Source organism: Astyanax mexicanus, chromosome 13 (genome assembly GCF_023375975.1).
Source record: "Astyanax mexicanus isolate ESR-SI-001 chromosome 13, AstMex3_surface, whole genome shotgun sequence".
Classification (NCBI taxonomy): Eukaryota; Metazoa; Chordata; class Actinopteri; order Characiformes; family Acestrorhamphidae; genus Astyanax; species Astyanax mexicanus.
The window spans coordinates 38,426,603-38,447,674 of record NC_064420.1 but is presented as its reverse complement, the minus strand read 5'-3'; the positions used below and the strand labels follow the sequence as shown (position 1 = coordinate 38,447,674).

General features: G+C 37.5%; 1 protein-coding gene and 1 long non-coding RNA gene across 5 annotated transcripts in view; one reads left to right on the top strand and one right to left on the bottom strand.

Moving 5' to 3' along the window:
• Positions 1 to 21,072, top strand: part of LOC103029913 (uncharacterized) — a 41,493-nt gene that overhangs the window by 11,282 nt on the left and 9,139 nt on the right. The gene's annotated exons all lie outside the window — the stretch shown is intronic.
• ttll10 (tubulin tyrosine ligase-like family, member 10) lies at positions 99 to 20,786 on the bottom strand. Of its 4 annotated transcripts, none has more exons than XM_022677241.2 (12): positions 20,605 to 20,786; positions 18,978 to 19,359; positions 16,376 to 16,550; positions 15,313 to 15,431; positions 15,106 to 15,226; positions 14,899 to 14,984; positions 13,695 to 13,878; positions 11,827 to 11,998; positions 11,584 to 11,724; positions 8,893 to 9,009; positions 6,269 to 6,362; positions 99 to 4,813 (listed from the first exon to the last, which is right to left on the bottom strand). In XM_022677241.2, the coding sequence occupies exons 2-12, from the start codon at positions 19,249 to 19,251 to the stop codon at positions 3,930 to 3,932; spliced, it is 2,367 nt and encodes a 788-aa protein (XP_022532962.2). In that variant the 5' UTR covers positions 19,252 to 19,359; positions 20,605 to 20,786; the 3' UTR covers positions 99 to 3,929. The 4 variants fall into 4 exon arrangements, with proteins under 4 accessions (XP_022532962.2, XP_022532963.2, XP_022532965.2 ...); XM_022677242.2 differs by having other exon boundaries at positions 18,978 to 19,334; XM_022677244.2 differs by lacking the exon at positions 20,605 to 20,786 and having other exon boundaries at positions 16,372 to 16,550; positions 18,978 to 19,090.

Here is a 21,072-nt window from a genome sequence, read left to right as displayed (position 1 = left end):
GTCACACTTTGTGGTATTTTAGATTAAACTACTCACCATCACACACTGCTGAGAGGCCTCAGTGATAATAATCTGAATAAATGCAGAACTAATTAATGTTGACATTAAGTTGAATTAAATTCAATTTTATTTCTATAGCGCTTTTTACAACAAAAGTTACCACAAAGCAGCTTTACAGAGAAAAAACAGGTCCACACCTCTTAGTGAATCTTATTGATGCCAATAATTGTGAAGATACAGTGGCAAGGAAAAACTCTCTTACATTAAGGGGAGGAAGAAACCTTAGGAGGAACCAAGACTCAGGGGAACCCATCCCCCTCAGGTGGTTTAGTAACTGTGACAGAGCTATTTTCTGACAGTATAGCTAAATATGGACATTGTGTATCTAAAAGATCTCTTTTAAATCATAGACACATGTTGGTTAAAATAAATCTTTATTAATTGATTGATTACACCATGCGGTGGCTTTAAAGATAACCATTAACATGTGGAGAGTACCCTGCAGGAACTTGTTTAGTTTAGGTGATTTTTATTGACAGGTTTCCCTTCAAAATGGCAGGATGTGCATTCACAACACTTCCTGTTTGGTGCTATTTAAAGCTGTTCAAGCCATGTGGCTAGACGTTCTTGCATCTGACCCAAAGCCTTTGCCCGTGTTTTTTTTCTGCCTGGATTATTGCAGCACCAGTATTTTAAACTTTTTTGGTTTAACTATATGCAAATGATCAAATGAAAGGTTTTAACTCTTGAGAGTTTATTTTATTTTGATAATGCGTTTATTTAGCTAGCTGGTCCATACATAGATTGGTATACACACACCAACCCACAGCTACACACACACACCTTGTCTCTGTCATGGAGTCATGGACTCATGAACAAATGGACATTTGCAGATTATAATAATTCTTTCTATGGACAAATTCTCTATGAACATTTCTGTCTTTACACACTATAAACAGACCCACTGTTTAACATTCTTAAGCACTTTTTACTATTTATAATTATACTTTAAAGTTAATTCTACACTTTTATCTTTTGCTTAGATTACCTTTGTTTGTTTTATTTATTGCTGGTTTTTACGTTGTACATCTTAGTATGTTGTTCTTTTTACTTTTGCATTTTGCACATTTGAATTTTTGAATTTTGAAATTGTGTGGTTCAAAAGTAAAAAAATTCAATTTAGCAATATTAAGGGGGTAAACTGTTATTCCAAGCATTTCACTGAAAGTCATCAGTGTATTACTATGCATGTGACAAATAAAATTTGAATTAAATTGAATTGAACAGCTTAACTTTTTTTAATATACAGGTTAAATAAAACAATAGATCTATAGAAACTAATAGAAAAGGGAGCTTAAAGAGCTTAAATCAATGGATTTTAATGTATTATTGCCAGTCACTGTTTATATTTTTGCGTTGGTGTGTCTATAATGCTCAATGCTCTGTAAATGACACCAGAAAAGGGAGATGGGATTATAATGCTCAGCGTACCACTCACAGTTAGAAAGATGTATGTCAGGCTTTTTGCATGGTGTAGTTATAGTGTAGGCCACGCTACTACATATAGGCTATGGTGTAGATTTGATGCAGGGGCATAAATTGCCATTGGCATTGCTATCTTGCCTTCTGGGCATCAAGATGAGTCATTTGTGTGACTGTCTGTGTTCGTGTGTTCACAGGCACAATGTCCGTGCTGCGTGTGAGAATGTTTCTTTTTTTAAATTCTAATTTCATGCTTAGATTCACACCTTTTGTAGTACAGTATGCGATTGGTAAGGCTGTACCATGTAAGCTCACTGTTCCTTCACTATGAGTAAATTTTCCACCTTCATTGGCCTGTCAAGTTGTCTAGAATATGTTAGAAATTGGGAGTTTTTTTTATTGTCACCACTCAAATCTACTCCTTCTTGTACAGGGGGGGGGGACCTGTCACATTATGTACAATGTGATTATGCTGGCCCATCTTCACTGTTGACTGGAGAACACGTCCAGTGGTAGGAATGCTGCCAAACCACAAACTGAACCTACGGCTTGACTTTGGTCTTAGTGTTGGCACATTTATTGCATAATAAATGAGTAAAATGGTCCTTTCATTTAAATGCGGTGTTTTTAACATTTTATTTGCCTTTTTATTATTGCAGACAGTATGCACCCATGATATTGCATGTTTTGTGTGGCCAAATCTATTTCATGTGATAATATAGGTCTTCATACATTAATTTATTACATGTATGCATCAGATTCTAAGAAAAAATTGTGGTATGTGCAGCATGTATTTTGCATTGCCTTGTTGAAACATGCATTATCGGCAAAGATGGCAAAGATGTTGTATCAAAAGCAGAATTGTAACAAATATGCCACATATTTCTGCATTTATTCTGCCATAACAGAAGTGTATATTTCCTTTTTTTTTTTTTAAAGGGCATCAACAAAATATAATACCATAACATTTCCAGGCCTCTGCCTTTCACCCTCCCCCTTAACACATTGAAACTTGTTTAATTTTTTTTAATTGTTTAATAAAATTATGAACTGTAGTAGAAGATGCCTGCAGATAATTCTGATCAATCCTCTGATTGTTCAAGAACTGTACATTTTCTTGGATACTGCTTTCATACCAAATCATGATTACAAATATATTTTTACATCAACTGTTTGAATTCACATCATTGTTTAGCATTTCTTACCTAATGTTTAGCCTTAAACTGCCACTGTCCCAATTAGTTTGGATGTGTTGAAGGCCTTGGAATGATGGAGTGAATGTATATTGTGACGTGCGAAGGTGGGGGAGCTGTGGGTCCGCCCCACATCAAGACTCGCAGCCCCTGCCAGTCCCAGCTAGTCTGCATCAGGACTGATTGAGCAGTCAGCTGGGACCGGCATAAAGACACATCCTCAGCGTTCACTCGAGAGAGACGCTACAGGTGAGAGGAAAGCTGAGGCAGAACGGACCCTTAAACTTTAAGGTAAGTGACTAGACCCCCCTGGGGCTGGGGCAAAATGTTGATTGGAGTTTGGTTTTTGCTGTGGTGAAGGGCATTTTGTCAAAATAAAGGTATAGTTTGAATTCACACAATCCCTGTGTCTGTCTCTCTGTGTGCTTCCTGACTGCCAGGTCACAGTGACTACGGCCTTATCCCCAGAGGCGCCGTCACAATATTAACAACTCTTCTTTCGATACGATATCTTTGCTGGGGACACCTGTGCATGTTTCAAAAAAACAATGCAAAGTCACATGCTGCACACATGCATACAACTTTTTCTAGAAATATATTGCAGGCCTGGAATGCTGGAATGGATGCAGACCTTTATATGCGAAATAGGGCTGCAACAATTAGTCAATATAATTGATAACGCTGATTATTTAAATTTGCAGACTACAAATTTCATTGTTAACTAATCGTCAATTTGTAACAGTACCGCATTACACAAAATGCTGCAGAAGTGCAATGGGAGATGAGTAAATGGCTCACTCACAAAGGTTACCCTCAACTTAGTTTGTTTCTCCAAAAGTGCCCAAACACAACAGATACACAACATATTAAATATCAGTACTTTACACATTTAAACAACATTCAGATATTTAAATGCTTTTTAAATCTCATGTTCAACTGTTTCTACCCTTTCTAGAGATGGAGGACGTGGCATAAATAATCGTTGACTAATCAACTAATCGAAAAAAAAAAAAAAACATCAGATTAGTCGACTACCAAAATAAACATTAGTTGCAACCCTAGTGCGAAAATAGTTTGCTCAGATAAAAAAAGGAAACATTGTGGGTTTATACTGTCTGCAATCAAATAACATAAAAAAACATGGTAGCAATAAGCACTGATACAGTGCTTGTTCGAATCCAAGAATGATTTCACATTTGTATCTTCTATTAGAGAAAAGAGAGCACCTTATAACTTCAATACAGCAGCGTATTGTCATTTATGTTCACTCTTAGTCTTTACAGCTGGACTCTTCTCTGTGCTCATAGACATTTCCTGCTTCTCCAAGCGTAGCGGCTGGCAAGACAGTGACTGGGTCAAGTCAATTTCATCCGTCCTGAGGTAAACGCTCTGTCCGTGCTGACCGGATCGAGTCTTAAGCCCCTGGCTTAAGTTTGAGCCTTCACTTAGTGCAGGGCTGGATAGAGACACAATGGTGCTCTTAGACCTTGCTGGTCCTGGCGGCATCCTGTGGTCAGGGGTCATTCCGGACTGCTGCCAAGTGCACTTGTTGAGCCTCAGTTCCACCCGACTGGCTCTGCTAGGGCGCGGGCGGCTTTGGCTCGTTTCTACAGGTTTAGCACTGAGAATTTTCTGGATTGTGACTGTTTTTCCTGAGATCTGCTTAGTTTGTGGCTCAGCGAGGTGTTGTGAACATAAAATGGCACTGGTATCAGACTGGGTGATGCCTGAGGAGGTGGAGTGGGAAGTGATATTGGTTGGTGTTTTTGAGGTAGCTATGCCAGATTCTTCATTGCTTGAAGGTGGTTTTGGCTCAAATGACTCCTCAATAGATAAGGAATTGGCTAATTGAGAAGGTCCAAAATAATTGGCCATGGTTTCAGAGCAAAATGTGGTCCCAGTGCTCTGATTGGCTACATGATCTCTGTTTGCTGCCGTACTAGCCTTATTAGTTTTCTTTGAGGTGCATCTGCTCTTGTGGTGGGCCGGCCTAGGGCCTCCTGCTGTCCTGCTCCTTTGCGTTGTGGAAGGTATGCCTGCACTCTCACCACAGTACAGCAGTACAAAGTCTCTCTGGCTGCTCAGAGGCAACAGCTTCAGCCCACAGCGGGATTTATTAAAGATCTCAAAGGCAAGGTCTAAAAAAGGGAGAGAAAAAAAGCTACGCTGTGAAGCCCAAAGCAGCACGACCTGGGTGTGGTCAAGTTTGAAAGAATGATACAAACCACAAGTGCAATCTCATATATAAATGGCATACATGCATCACATCTGCTCAAACAAACAAGCACATACTCACACTAATGCTGTTTTATATTAGCTTTAAAATCCTCACTTTAAAGTAAAGGCTTTTAAATTGTTTACCCTTGAAAACAAAGATTTCCAAATAGTTCTTGAATTGTGCTTTTACTCTTAAAGAGCTTACACTCCTGAAACTAAAGACTTTTAAATTGTTCTTTGATTACATATGCCTTCTTGAACACGAAGATTCCTAAGTGGTTCTTGGCTTGGAGGTGCATTTATTAAAAATTGATACCTAAATGCTTTTCTGCTTGGACTTGCACTCTTGAAAACAAAGATTCCATATTACTGCCAACCAGTATGGCTATTTTGGCATTAGCATGTCGGCTACTGGGCTCATCCAAAATGGCTATCATGGTGTTAGCATGCAGGCTATCGGTCTACGTCTCTGCTAATTAACATGTCCCATCTAGCCAATAATCAGATCCCTCATTCTTTAAGCCCTCCCACCCAAATAGGGTTTTTTTGCTGAAAAAAAAACCCAGATCCAAACCGATTTGTAAACGTTCCCTGCTGAACCGTGTCCTGCAGTGGAAAAATGGGCATAGATTTGAACAAATTAGATTTTTGATGGCTCTTTAATTGGACACTTATTATTAAAAATATAGATTAATAAATGGCTTAAATAATGCTCCTAAATGGTTCCTTGCCTGGATGAACAATATTAAAGCAAAGATTGCTAAATAGTTATTGGCTTGGATGTGCACTCTTAAAATAAAATTATCTAAATGGCTCTTGGCTTGGATTTATGTTCTGGAAAATAACGCTTCTTTATGATTCTTGGCTTAGAAATACCCTCTTGAAAACAATGTTGCTACATGACTCTTGGTTTAGACGTACATTCTAGAACATAGCATTTCCTAATAGTTTTTGGCTGTTGGCTGGCATGTACTCTCTTTTAAAAATTACATTCATAAATAGTTTTTATCTTGGAAGTACACTCTTTAAATTAACACATGTAACACTAAAAAAAACCCTAAACATTGTTATCCAGTGTCCGCATTCCCTGCCTAAACACACCTGGTTAAACCTCTCTGTTTCTTACCAGGATTTACAGGTGTGTTTGAGCAGGGAAATCCTCACACTGTGCTGCAGCTCTATAGGAATGCAGTTAATGAGCCTTGCTTTGCATTGTGTGTGGACGTTCTCTAAACTTTAGAAGTCAAACGTCAAAGGTTTATATGTTATTTTCTCAGTGTGCAAAATCATTCATGTGGCTTTAAAACGTTTTTTCATATCTCATCTCAAACAACCCTTTTTGAAGCTTTATTTTTTGAGTGTAGCTGTGGCCTTACCCAAGGTTTCAGTGACTGTCTGTGGGACAACGTCCTTCAGCACCTCACAGTTAGTATGAAGGGCAGGGTTGCAGTTCATTTCAAGCAACCAGACCTGAACACAGCAAAGTTTAAAACAAACAAATGTTATACAAGCATGCTTTCACACTGTAGGAGAGGAGGCATACTGTTTGTGTTGTTGTTCTGCTTTGTTTAGTACATATACGGTGTATCATTACATTGGTTATTAATCAGATTCTTGCCATTAGATGGCATCCTTACCTCACGATATTAAGGAAATCTATGTATTAAATAATTTATAATAAGATGTTTCTGCCTGCTCTCTTATTCTCATTTCATAAACAAATTGAAAAATGATGAAGTGATATTTAAAGTACCCAAAACCTAATGCAATTTATGTTTTAGTAAATGAATGATCATACTGTTTAACTTCTTAATCTGTTGTATTAGTCGTGCATTTATATCATACAGTGATAACTCATGAGTTAAAATTAGCACTGTGTATGGTGTTTTCTAAAAACAAGGACCTTGAATTCCAATGAATGTTTAAAATGTCTGCGTAACTAAATGGTTAAGATTGGTTGGTAACATTTACAAAAAGGATCACAAATAACAGAATTTACGAAAGTAATGAACATATAGCAAATAATGCATCATCTAACTCATTTATATTAGTTGAGACATGTTTAAACATTTCTACATTTAAATGCTTAAGAATGTTGTAAATAATAATGTATTGAGACATTAGTTTCAATTATGTTTTAATTATATTTTCTGTAGTAACTCATGGCATGATCAGGTTGTATCATCAGATATTAAGGAAACATTCTAAGTTTAAGCACTGGCAGCTTGTGTTAGCAGAGCTTCAGTCATTATGTTCTTATTTTATCTCTGTGGTACGTCATGGAAATCTGTGTGCGATCTCAACCTCCCATACATAGTAACTGGGTGACTTGGCTATTTTTCTGCTGAACAGGTGATCACTGAGTTTCAGTAAGGTTGCTTCCCAAATCTGTGAAATGTAACACCACCTGTAGCGTAGTAGAGACGAACATTTTAGACATTTAAATGTATATTGTTGTCGCTTGCTACTGTCTGTCAATCTGGCAACCTGCATAAGTTTGGCTTCTGAGAAGAAGCGAGTGAGGCAGAAAACTCAATCCAGTTTTTCAAAATTCTATTTAATTAAATTCAAATTGAGCTCCTGTAGCCATTTTACACACACATTTGCATTTATTAATGATTCTTTCTTAAATTTTTGTTTGTTTGTTTTGCTTCAAAAAGTCTTTTTAAGTAATTTGTCTTAATGTGTCCAGGTCCATCTCCTAAAGGTCTTAAAAATGCTGAACACAGTAAGTAACTTTTTTTTTTTTTGATTTAATGATCCAAGAGACGCTATTTTCAAGTATGCTCATTAGTTGCTTTTAACTAGAGCAGGCGCATTAGCAATATTTGCTTTTAACTAGAGGAGGCGCATTAGCATTGGATGCATTGGTCTGGTGGCCGGCATGCTAACACTGTGTTAGAAATGTTTGATTATCCCAAATGTTGACATGTTAACACCTCGATTCTGGTAGTAATGTGGGACAAGAACGGTAGTCCTGATGAAGCAGTAAAGCCAGGCTAACGGGTTCTCAAGTGCACAAAATCATATGGCACATTTATTAACCGTTTAGCCCAGTAATGGAAAATACCCACTGTAATTTGACCAGGAGTGCCCAGATTTTTACATGCCACAAAATATACAATAGACCTCCCATAGACCAAATGTCTTTGATCAGCCCTGACATGCTTGTAGTTGTTGGAAGATTGCTTCTTTATATTCTTTAATCACACTTGAGCTACGACTAATCTGATTATAAAATATATCTGATTATAGCTGTTTATAAACTCCACTTATCAAATGTCCACACTGCTCACTTAAATCATCACACACTCAGCCAGTTAAGTAATCACTAATAGGCTTCTCTAATAGGTGGTTGCTGACTCTGGTTGATGTGCTGTCGTCTGCAAAATGAGCTTCTTCACTATCCTGCTCCTTTGAAATGGCCAGAATACCGATTTATCACGCCACCTGCTGTGACTGAATGGCTGCGGCGCTCTGCTCAGACAGTAAATTGTTGATTGGAACACATGAATACATAATGAGCCAGTAAGCTGTTATCTTCAGCCTGGGGAGCGCGTGTTTACTGCTGCAAGTACCCCGGTTGCCTGGCAACTGCCTGACAGGGTAAACTTTAGGATGCTCCATGGGGAGGCATTGTGGTTTAGAACATGATGTCTTTATGAGAATTATTCAGATATCTGCTGAATGTAATTGACTTAAAGGAAAGAGAGATTACGATAAAAAAACTACAATCATTACAGAGAGATGTTTGTAACACTTCGTATTGCAGTTTCCTGATGATTTTGAATAATCCCCTCTGTCTCTGTAAGACACACAGTGAGGTTAACACAGAAAACACACACACACACACACACAGGCATGTAGGCTGCATTACATATTCACACTTTCACTCTCTCCCGCTCTCTCACACTCATACACACACACACACACACACACGTATATATAATATACTACAAAAATTGACAGTGTGCAGCGTTGCTTAAATATAGTATCCCACCTTGAAGTTCTCATCAATCAAGAAGTCACAGCCAATCAGATCAAAGTAACCCAGTTTGCACTCCAGTTTAGCTTTGGCAGCCAGAAAGCACTGCATCATAATCTGCTGCATTCGCTTCTGTAAAAGCAAAAAACACACATAAAAACACACACGTTTAACTTAAGCGTTAAGCGATTTCCCATGGTGTTTCAATCAATGGCTGAGGCTACTGCCCGTTCCAACATACACCAATAATTTAGTTAACCTTCTATGGCATGAATTATATTTTTTTTCAGGAGGTTCTCCACCAGGACCAGAGATAAGAACCACTGCTTCATCATGACTAATGTAACAAAAGTGGTCTAACTAATAAAAAACAGCAAGAATGTAAGAATATAGTACAAATATAAACCAAAGCCAAATATACATGCCTGGCAAAACAAAAAAGTCACCACCTGAAATTAACTAAACAAATGATCTGGGGTTGCTCAGGCAGGATATTAGAAGAGCGTAGAGTTATTCATGTATTTCTGTAACCTAACATCAAACAACTATTTGCTGAATTTGATTTTCATGATTTACCTTGTGCAAAGATTTTGTATTTCCTTGTGTAACTGGTTGGTACTTCGCACATTTGAGGCCACAGTTATCAAATATGCCCGTAAATGTTATCTTAAGCTGCATTTTAGCTTAAACTTAACATAACAATTACTCTTCACTACTCTGAGATGTATGTTATCCTGATTACCTGCAAAATTGTGTAATTAAAGCCTCCCCATTTTTAAGTACAGATACAAATAGGGATCCCAACCCAGTGCCCAAAAATATTCTTTGTCTAATATTTTGAGTAGTAGGTCTATTAGTAAGTCTTGCAGTAAATGTTAGCTCTACAGTGTGGTGCAAATGAATATGTAACATCAATGGTAAATATTTAGCACTCAAAATTAACATACAGTCCTCTTACCCAAAGAAAGTCAGTCATGTCCAAATGCTGCTTCTTTAATTAATCACCCAAATGTTTCCTGTAAATGCATGCTCACATGTGCCTCTCAACCCACATCCAGCTCTTTATTTAAGATAGTACAGGTCTGTAACCTTGTAAATAGGGTTTAGAACACATGATGACTTACAGTGGACATTAAAACAGAACAGTCTTAGATGATCAAAACGGAAAGCCATTTGAGTGTTGTTTATTTTTATAGTTGACCATAAACCGCAACGCTATGTATAAAGCTGGATGTGGTTTGAGCAGATTTAGAGTTGTGTGTGGGTGTGTGTATGTTGAAAGAAAGAAAGAATGTGGTTAACTGTTCATTTTTAGCATAACTAAAGAAGCGACATCACTAAAACTAACTAATGCCCTCTCCAAAAAGAAGAAAAAACCTTTAAGTTGGTGTTTTAAGATTGGACCCTTGCACAATGAAACCTAATACAGTCTATTTTAAAAGTAGTTGAGTCCAGCTGAACATGTTCTACTGGTGCTTTTGCTTAGTGCTGCACATACAGCAAAACTGAACGTAAGGAAATAGCGTGCACACTTTGAGTGTGACCTAGTTTGCAACAGAGTTCTCCAGAATGTTAAAAAACAAAACTGAAACTAAATAAAAGCTGAACTAAGCCTGTTCCTTTTCAGAACAGACAAACAAGAACAAAACTGAATACATTCTTGCAGACATCTGAAACAAACCTGAAACTGAAAACCAAAATGAAAAATTGCATAGGAAAAAAATCCAATGTGTTTTAAATACAGATGCTATTGAGTTTATGCAACCCCCAAAGCTAATTAGTTTTATTAGCAAAACATACACACTTTCAACTGTTTTCAATAGACCAATCGAACAACAATGATTTAAATATCACAACACAAACTTAATATAACAAGTTTATAACAAATAACACATTCTTTGCACTATAAAACGCAAAATAATGTTTCCAAAAATCGACAGTGCGGCTTATAATCCAGTACGCCTTATGTATGAATTCTACCAGTCAGGTTGTAAGGAGCAGTAAAGCCACTCCGCTAAAGAACAGCATTATAAAAGTGTTTCAGTGAAATTTCTCCAGCATTGAGGCTGGAGCAGTATTAGCATTAGCATTAGCCGCTAACCACATCGCTAGCCCTTTTGCCGTTCAGAGGTGAGTATATCAGACTGTAGCCAGCATGTTTACCATGTTTAAACAAGCTACGTGAGACGAACTGCTACCTGATAGCATCCTGGCTTACCAGAAAACTCAGGGTTCCTCAGTTTAGTGCTGTAAGGCAATTAAATATTTAAAATGCGTTTTGATAAGTGGAGACAGCTTAGAGCCATAAAGCGCTACAAAATTGAGACAGAACTGGCTAATTTTCACTGAGCTTCAGCTAGCTTACCTTACACGGTAATTTGTCACAACAGCTAGTAGTGATGGGCATTGTTAGTGAGTATTTGGAATTTAGACTAGTGCTATCAGTCACATCAGATCCTTGTTACAGAAATAAACGAAATAAAATGAACTGAAATTGTATATCTATATTGACTGAGAACATAGATCTTGAACTAGTCTTATTTAATTAGGTTCAGTGTCCTCCAACTGACCAGGATTGGGTGGGTGTAAAATTAATTCAATACATTTACATGTCCTTGTTTAACCATAATGTAAAACAATAGTTTTCGTATATTTTTAAAAACTGATTTTCATACATTATTAATAAGTGTATAAAATAAAACTCACAGCGAAAACACGCAGAACCCAGTCTATCGGCAGACCTTTGGGCTCCATGAACTTTTCATTAATGTAGTTATTGAAGCGCTCCATGGACCAGACTGTTTCTTCCTTCAATATGCTGTAGAGAGGATTCTTCTTCTGCATGTACTGCATTACAAAATAATAACAATAATTACAAAAACAGAGAAAATGTCTCAGTAGCATGATAGGAATAATGTTAGTTAGGAGTAATGTTAAAAGGTAACTCACTTGGTTGGTCAGGTGTGCTGAGAGGTTGTTGGAATTGGGGTCGTAAAGGTCACAGGTCAGTCGAACATAACCATGGCGAAAGAACACCATGTATGGTGTGGTGCAGGCGATTAGGAAGTATGATCTTACATCAAACTTTTTTCCTCTGAGAAGCAACGGGTTCTGAATGTACCTAAAAACATCCAACACATCAGATTTATTAGCTAGAGAGGCTAAAAACAATACAGCACATTATCATTCTTTAGAACAAGAAGGGCAGACTCATTTGAGGTAATGGGAATTCTATGTCCAGTTTTTAATCATGCTCACAGCATGAAATTCTTAGCTTGATAATTAATAATGAAATATCATTAGCATATTTTAACGAAAATATACAAGTGGAACCATGTCTGATTGACCTGAAAAATAACTTTCTATGAGTGGATAAAAGAAGCTGGGCCCCTGAATGACTATTTTTCACACTCACACTTATTAGACCAGTATAATCAGATTCTTAGTTTTCTCTAGGAATGCACCGATATGGGAATTCTGTGCTGAAGAAAATATGCAGTATCACACATGCATACTTTATATATCCACCAATGACAATGCTGCTATACACGTTTATAACTTACAGAGAGATTAGACACCCAGTGTTCTACTTTATTACTTTAAAAATACTAATAAAAATATATTATAAAACAGCTTAAATAAATGAATTTTATAATAGTGCAGACAGCATTGCTTGGTCCTTTTCTAGCATACAATAAATACACCAGCAAGTATCAGTGTGGAATTTTGGCTACATTGGCAAATGCACATGAGTCTAAAAAAAAAAAAAAAAAAAAAATATCATCCGATATAGATATAATTTCGGTATCATTGTGCATCCCTCGTTTTTACCCTTAGTAGGAACCATTTGAGCAGGTATATATACAGTAATTGCATTTGAATGTGGTCAAAGCAACCACATTGAGACCTGATGTTGGATTTAGTCCTGAGCGTTTATTTTGTGGTTAGATTGTGGCTCAACCTCGATCAAATTTGATCATGAGGTATATTTTACAAGTTTGTGCAAATGGTAGGTTTTTTTTTTGTTATCGGGGACAGGATAATATATTATATTACCCAGATAAACAGATATACATTTCCTGAAGAAAAATATTTTTTTAACATATATGATATCAACATAGTTCTTTGCTATCAATCATTATAATTAGTAAATTATCTATGATCAAATGCAACCTCTTCCGTTGCTCCATGTCAAACTGCACAGTAATCTGCATTAGTCCAGAACACATGATCCTGTATTTACTTTCTTGCTCCACCCCAGACAGATCTGACCAATCAGCAGAGGAAATATTCTCTCATGGTTTGTTGTGGCATGTTTTGATGGAAGTTTTTCCCAGGGTAAAGGAAAAAAAAACAAGGGGAAATGCTCCAAGTTTACAAACAAATAAACTGACCAGACTGACAGAACTATACGTGTGAAATCTGCCTTAGGGCGGTTGGAATTTTTTCATAGCAGTAGCATTTATCTGGGTAATATAACAGGTTAAACTGACTTTAGGAGCCGTTTAATTCAAATTTGTGGAGCACATCTGATAGTTGGGTCAGATCATGTTCTCACCACAAAGTAGCTCCACAGCAGAGTTCATTTGGGACTGGGCTGGGTCTTAACCACCTCATCTCAAGGGTCTTTTTGACCCTTATTTTGGATCCTGTTGTTTTAATCCACATTAGAGTTCAATTACAGCAATTTACTCCTGTCCAGACTCATCACACCAAAGATTGTTGGAAGCTTAGCTTTAATGATATCTATATGTATATGTAAAGCAAATAAAACAATAGAACAACTGCACAGAATTCATCTCCTCAATTGTACACACCGTTGAACGATGTGGGCTTGTGGTGTACGGAAAGGAATCTTCTTGTTCAGTAGGTTGCCTGCTTTCTCCATTCTGTCTCTCAGAGCTGTGATGTCCTCCAGATCTTGTAGAAGGAAAATACCTCGCCCCTGGTTCAGGCCTGTTGGTTTGCAGATCCACATATTCCCTTTCCCAGCATTCAGTCCTGCATTAGAGGCAGGAAACATCACATTGTTTGGAATTAACTAAATGAACTTAACAAAATCATTGTCTAATATTTTAGAGAGACCAAGACTTTCTTTAACCATATCTGTGCTGCCATGCAATGGTACTCCTCCTAAGTGGTTATTTAATAAAAAGAAAAATATGTAAACTGTGGTTAATATTTGTTGGTCTACTAGTTTTGAATATAAAGACACAATATCAACATTGTTAACTATAAACTGATATGCCAAAGGTCATGGGATAGCATATATATATATAAGATCTTGTTGGAAAAAACAAACAATGAGCCTGATTATGGCGCTTTATTAAGCTTTACTGTAACTGCTTAAACTACAAAAAAAATTCTAAGCATATTACTGGATGCATTTCAGTGTTTGATTTCTTTTAAGGTATCAGATATCAGAATTACATTGTTGAAATTAAATAATATTACTTATGTCAATCACTTAAAACATTTATTTTAATTTTCTTTTTTTATAATTATTCATCTTTATTTTCTTTCTCTTCAAACCACATTTACAAAAGTGTCACAGCTTTTTACTTTCATAAGACAGAACTAAATGATAAAACATAAATATTAAGACATTTTATGAGCCCAAATGCTACATTCTACGGATCGCAAGTCGTGACGCATTTCAGGAAGAGAAGGCTGTGTGTTCACACTCACTTGCAGGCTATTGGCTAATTCAAATTGCAGCTCTTTTGTTTGAAAAATGGTGTCTATTCAAATCGTGATTTGCAATTAAAAAACGATGAATTGTTCAGCGATTCTGGTGGCAAAAATCACAGAAATCACATCCACTTTTAATGCTAGAAGCCCCACAGGCATATACTATGCTAACTCCAGTCCTATGACCTTTAAAATGTCAGTGTAAAATTGAGTGATGGCAATATGCTGGTAACTCACTTTCTTTAATGAGATTTAATCCAAATAAAATTACTGCATGTCAAAATGAACTCTTACTCAGAGTGTCTTCACTATATCATCATTTCCATTTACCCTCTTGCTGAGCAAAGAAAGCTTCCCTCTCATCTTTCACATCCATGCGGAACGTGTCTGGGAAAAACTCATCCATCTTCATCCTCCTAAAAACACATTCCAGTTCATTACAGAGCTCCTCCAAGTTGGAAACCCCCAAAATGTAACTTGTAAGTACAGCTGTTATTAGTTTTATACAATGTTGAAGCTGAAGTGCAGTGTTTAGACCTGAATCCTGGTCTGTGGATAATCTTGCTGCTGACCCTCTCATACTCTCGTAGACAGTTGAGGAGGCCTATTTTAGTGGTTAGGATTTTGTTGTTGGGTATCTGGAACACCAACTGCTCTCCTTGAAGGACAATAGAAGTTTGTAAAACAATTGCAAGAAAGCACAAATGGAATATGTGTACTATTATAGTGCATAGTTTCTGTCACCTGCTCTGAAGCTGTAGTAAGTGCGTGAAGATTTAAGTTCACACCACTTTAGTTTGTAGTCTTCTCGAGTCTTGTCATGAATACGCTGCCAGCCCAGGCTCTCACAGTAGGGAATGACTCTACAGGACAAATTTATATCAATTTCTGACATTCTCATTGTTTTAAGTATTGTATTTAGAAGCGCTCTGTAGCTCTGTAATTACAAACTGTAATCAGTTTCTGCAGACTTTACTGTGCTCCTGTTACCCTTTTCTTCGGTGATCAGAACCCAACAGGACCACCACAGAGCAGCTATTATTTGGTTGGTGGAACAGTCTCAGCACTGCAGTTACACTGGCATGGTGGTGGTTTGTTAGTGTGTTGGTACGAGTAGATTTAAATTTATGGCATTTATCTGACACTCTTATCCAACGACTCATAAGGTTATTCCTATTACAGAAGTGGGCCAATGTAGAATTAGAAGTCTTGCCCAAGGACCTCTTATTGGTAGGACCTCTTGGTAGGACCTCCCAAGGACCTCTTTTTGGTAGCATAGTCACCCAGACCTGGAATTGAACCCCGGTCTCCCACATGCTAGCTCACTGGTAAGCTGTGATGTTATCCACTACACCACACCAACCACTAGCAGAGTAGATTAGATACAGCAGTGCTGCTGGAGTTTTTAAACACCCCAGTGTCACTGCTGGACTGAGAATAATCAACAACAAAAAATATCAAACCAACAACATCTTATGGACAGTATCCTCTGGGCAGCGTCCTGTAAGCACAGATGAAGGACTAGGGGATGACCGAGACAAACTGTGCAGCAAAAGATGAGCCTCTTTCTCAGACTTTACTTTACATCTACAAGGTGAAGCAGATAGATAGAGGGTGTCTAACAGAATGGACAGTGAGTGGACGCAGTGTTTTAAAAACTCCAGCAGCAGATAACTGAATACTAACCCATCTAATAATGTGGACGTAATTGAATAAACCTAGGATGATCTAATACAATGCAGATCTTAGATAATTTTTCGAAGTAATCACCCCTATGAGCCAGGGCAGTTCAGTCTCACTCACTCACATGGAGGCCCCGTTTCCACCTCCGGAAAAGAAGAAGGGCCCTGGTCCTCGTGGCTCTTCTGGAAGCTTGTCTCCATCCCTGTTCCTCTGTGGAGAGTGCATCTGCACTGCGCCTTTCTGATGCCTTGTACTCGACCTCTTGTTCCTTTTCTGATAGTTCTGAACCAAACAGATGGCTGACCAGTCAGTCACACATGCAAAAAAAAAAAGGGCAGTTGTGTTTTAATTAGTTAACATAACACGCAGCTTAAATATTGCACTATTGTCTTCCGTCTTACATATGTTTATTGTGTCTTGTGGTATTGTACATATAGTGTCTCCCAATCTTTTATATTATATATCTATTTCTTTTTTTTACTTATATTTATATATCTATTTCTCCCCCACACTACTGCACCTTGTTTTTGTCTCATGTATGTCTATTTGTGTCCCTGCTGTATTGTACCCATAGTGTCTCCCATTCTCTTATATTATATCTATTATCTGTACTTGCTGTAATATTTGGGAAGGAGAGTAACGTAATTTCAATTCTCTGTATGTCCTGTAAATATGCAGTATTGACAATAAAACTACTTGACTTGACTTGACTTAAATAAAAAAAAAAACTAAAACAGAATTGTGTGGGTGAGATCTTCTTCAACATTAGACAGATAGCTGTATCTGCATCTGCAAAACATAAGTTTGATTGAGGTTGGGGTGTAAAGTCCAGACATCCCACTTTTTTTTTACGACTATTGTGAAAGTCCTTGATATTTTATATTGATAGTGGCTTCCTGATGCCCACAAATCAGATGCAATCTATTAAAAAGTGTTTGCACGCTTTTTGGGAACAATCAGGCAAGACCAGATTGAACGTTCTTTGTGTACACCTATCAGTGTTGTGTTGACAGAAATTACATTCTGATTGGTCTGTCTTTGTTTTTTTTACTAGACTGATCATTGGTCTATCTCAGCATGATTTACACCCCGATTAGGATGTATAGAGGTTTTTTTTTTCCTGATAAGTTAGTTGTTAGTGTAAAATAGACAGTTTAATTTATTCAGGCAGTTAATTTTAGTTTAGCTGTATGTGAACTTTGCAGTATTTCCATTACACTGTCTTAGCCTGTGCTTTTGTCACGTTTTGTTTGGGCTTGGACAGAGTCTAATTCCATTTAAAGCATTAGTAGCTGCTCTAGTAGCAAAATAACCAGGCATCTTATATTTATTTTTTAATCTGTCTGTGCTAATTTTATATTAGAACTAGGGATGCATCATAATGAAAATATTTCCAAAACCGAACAAAATTAAACATTTGGCTAATACCAAACACTAAATGTGGTTTTCAGTAGTTTTGCCACTATTTATTTCATGAATTTATTAGCCCTAATGAGTTTTTGTCTTCCTTTTCCAAAAAATATATTTAAAAACTACCTTTTAAAATCATTTATTTAACATCTTTAACTTTTTTAATATCCCAGCAGACAAACCAACAAAGCACAATACATTTATCAGTGCTATTCCAATCATAAGTGTACCTCAGAACTGCTATTTCAGTCATTTTAATAAATTATCTTAACATGTGACAAGTCTGTGTTTGTGCAACAAGTATGTGACTGACACTTCATTGTAGATAGTAAACTGATATTAAGTTTGATATAGTGATGCTGATTTAAATAGTAAATTTACTTTACTAAAAATAGTAAAGTTCTATAGTTAATAGACGCAAGTAGAGCAGAAAAGATAACTTAAAACCTGTTGTCTTCTTGCTTTTTCTCACATTGTATGCAACATCGCTCTGACATGCAGTGACAATGGGGGCTATTGGAGGAGGGGTTGAAGTGCAAGCCTGCGAACACTACTTAAAAAAAAATAATAATAATGTTAGGGGAAATACAATCTTTTCACACTGTAAGTGTTTTTTTTTTTATTTTGGTAGCCAAATTTTCGATGCATCCTTAATTAAAGATTGTAAACTCAAAAAATAGGAACAGCATGTTTTTAGAGTATCATCAAGCTTCTCAATGTTCAGCTCGCATAACTCGCTTTAGACCTGTAGAAATTGTTGCATATGATCCTATGAGAGAGGATTAGATCATGGCAGAGGGGATTAACAGTGTCAAAGAGGACCACCCTGATCCAACATCCAACAAGGTGTTTATAATTAATCTCGGCAGTCTTCTGTAGCCAGTCACTCTTGTGCATAAAGGGGGGGAATCTGTCCAAATTGAACTCTGTAACTCTATTAAATCAGGTTTTATATTATTAAATATATAGTGTGCACTGCAACACCTGGGTGTTATTCACAATGGAGGATTTCTTTCTTTAATACATAATTCATAATAATGCCATATCCCATATCTCTGCTACTGGAGACACCGGGGACATTGGTGTGTCCCTGTAATTGTGTGAAATCTCTGTAAAATGCCATCTTATAGAGAACTGGTTCTCAGGGAGGCCAGTTTAAATCTCAGGAGATTAATTAACATATGGTCTGGGCAGCAGATCTCTGTAATGAAGGGTGTGTGTAGTGTGAAGCTACCATAGTTAATGATGGTCTTTCCCCCTCTATCCACCCACACACACACACACACACACACATAGATGTATACGTATACAAACACCTGGTGCAGCTCCATCTGCCTGGGTCACATGATCTTCATTCATCCCTTGAGTATTCCGCCCTCTCCTCCGAGTCTCTGTTCTCCTGTTCTGCTGTTTATCTTCACCTACCTGCTGCAGCTCCGCCTCCTGCCTACCTTGCTCCCCATCCCCGGCCTTCTCACGCTCCTCTGCACCATCTTCAGCATTCCCACTGTCCTGTTCTTCACCCCGCAGCTGTTCCACAGCAAACTCCTCGCTCCTCCGAGCGGGCTCTCCCCAGCTGGATGATGACATCACTGCCGCTGACCTAGATTGCTGGAGCGCAGCAAGGATTTTCCATCCACCGTGTCATCAGGGACTGCCCACCTGTGACTGACCTGTGCGGAGGCCGAGCTGCGTGAGCTGAGTATGCAGAGAGTGCGGAAGTGTACACATTATATCTCCGTTACTCTTCAGCTGCTAGCTACCTGCTGTGATCACTGATGTGTTAAACTGGAGGTGTGGTTTCACCAAAAGAGTCCAAAGTATCATGTTAAATTTCTAACTTTAAACAGACTTCATCATGGGAAACTGAAATTACCTCACTTTTCTAGTAGAGAATAAAGAGGAGTGCAACCCAATTTTACAATTTCTTAAGCTTCAGTTTGGAGCCACTCATTTGTGCTGAAGTTATAAAGAGTGTTGTTACTTTTAGAATGAAGTACAGTGCAACAGTACATTGTAGTCATTTGAATAGAGTTTTTTTACACACCAGTCCTAAATGCACAATAAAAAAAGCCTTTGCACACACACACCTATGCCATGTGTTCCTTCATAAATGTTTTCTGTATAAAATGTAAAATAATGTAAAAAAAAAAGATGCACTGTATAATGTATTTGATGTTTTATACATTGTAAATTAATATGTACAGCTCTGGAAAAAAAAATAAGAGACGACTTCGGTTTCTGAATCAGTTTCTCTGATTTTGCTATTTATAGCTATATGTTTGAGTAAATTGAACATTTTTGTTTTATTCTTAAAACTTTGGACATTTCTCTCAAATTCCAAATACAAATATTGTCATTTAGAGCATTTATTTGCAGAAAATGAGAAAAAATATGCAGAGCTTTCAGACCTCAAATAATGCAAAGAAAACAAGTTCATATTCATATTTAAGTTCAGAAATAAATATTTGGTGAAATAACCTTGTTTTTTAATCACAGTTTTCATGCATCTTGGCATGTTCTCCTCCACCAGTCTTACACACTGCTTTTGGATAACTGTATGCCACTCCTGGTGCAAAAAAATCAAGCAGTTCAGCTTGGTTTGATGGCTTGTGATCATCTATCTTCCTCTTGATTATATTCCAGAGGTTTTCGATTTGGTAAAATCAAAGAAAACCAAGGATTTTTAAGTCATCTCTTATTTTTTTCCAGAGCTGTCTAAACATTTTCTAATTGGATTTATTTGTGTTTCTGAAAGCTAACTTTATATAAAAATAAACTAAAGGCCATGCCCATAAAGCTGCTGACAGCTATGTTGTAAGGTTGTCCTCTCTAGCAAGTCTCTTATAATGCGTTTCAGTATCAGCTGAACTGTGACTAAGATCAGTTCAGTGCAGTCTCAGCTAATGCCAAATCTCAGCAACAAAGAAAAGATGTTTTTACCTCCATAAAAGAATCAGGGTATGTAAACTGGCTGTAGTGGAAGGGTTTGGTGCCAGCTTGCTGTTGTGCAGTCAGCCCATACGCCGAGGGCACTGAGGCAGAGTTACACACAGTATGAACAAACTAACTGGAACAGAGTAAACAGCTCCCCGTTGCCTGGAAACGCCGTGTCCTGGTAACAGCTTCTCTCTGTGAACCGAAGCTCAGGAACAATAGGAGTTAAGGAAGTGATTCCACGCCTTCTCCAAACCAACCTCTGGGTTTTAAAGTCATTCAATATTAATTGTCGCCAAGCTCATTGTTTTGGCACTGAAGTAATATGAGAACGGAGTGTCAATCATAATGGGTTTGTGTGGTGGGGGGTTTCATCCCATTGTGTGTGATTAGGTGTAAAATAACATTAGCCACAGGGCAACGGGATCCAGCATCAAATATAACAAAACACATCCCAGCTCTGTTCTCCATCAG

Bases quoted from the DNA above. Each gene is read 5' to 3' on its own strand.
- ttll10 (XM_022677241.2), bottom strand. From the start codon at position 19,251: ATGTCATCATCCAGCTGGGGAGAGCCCGCTCGGAGGAGCGAGGAGTTT. The intron at 14,985-15,105 runs GTCTAAACACTG...ATGTGTTTTTAG, and splicing joins ATCCACAGACCAGGATTCAG to GAGGATGAAGATGGATGAGT. The intron at 4,814-6,268 runs GTAAGGCCACAG...TCCCTTTTTTAG, and splicing joins GACAGTCACTGAAACCTTGG to ACCTTGCCTTTGAGATCTTT.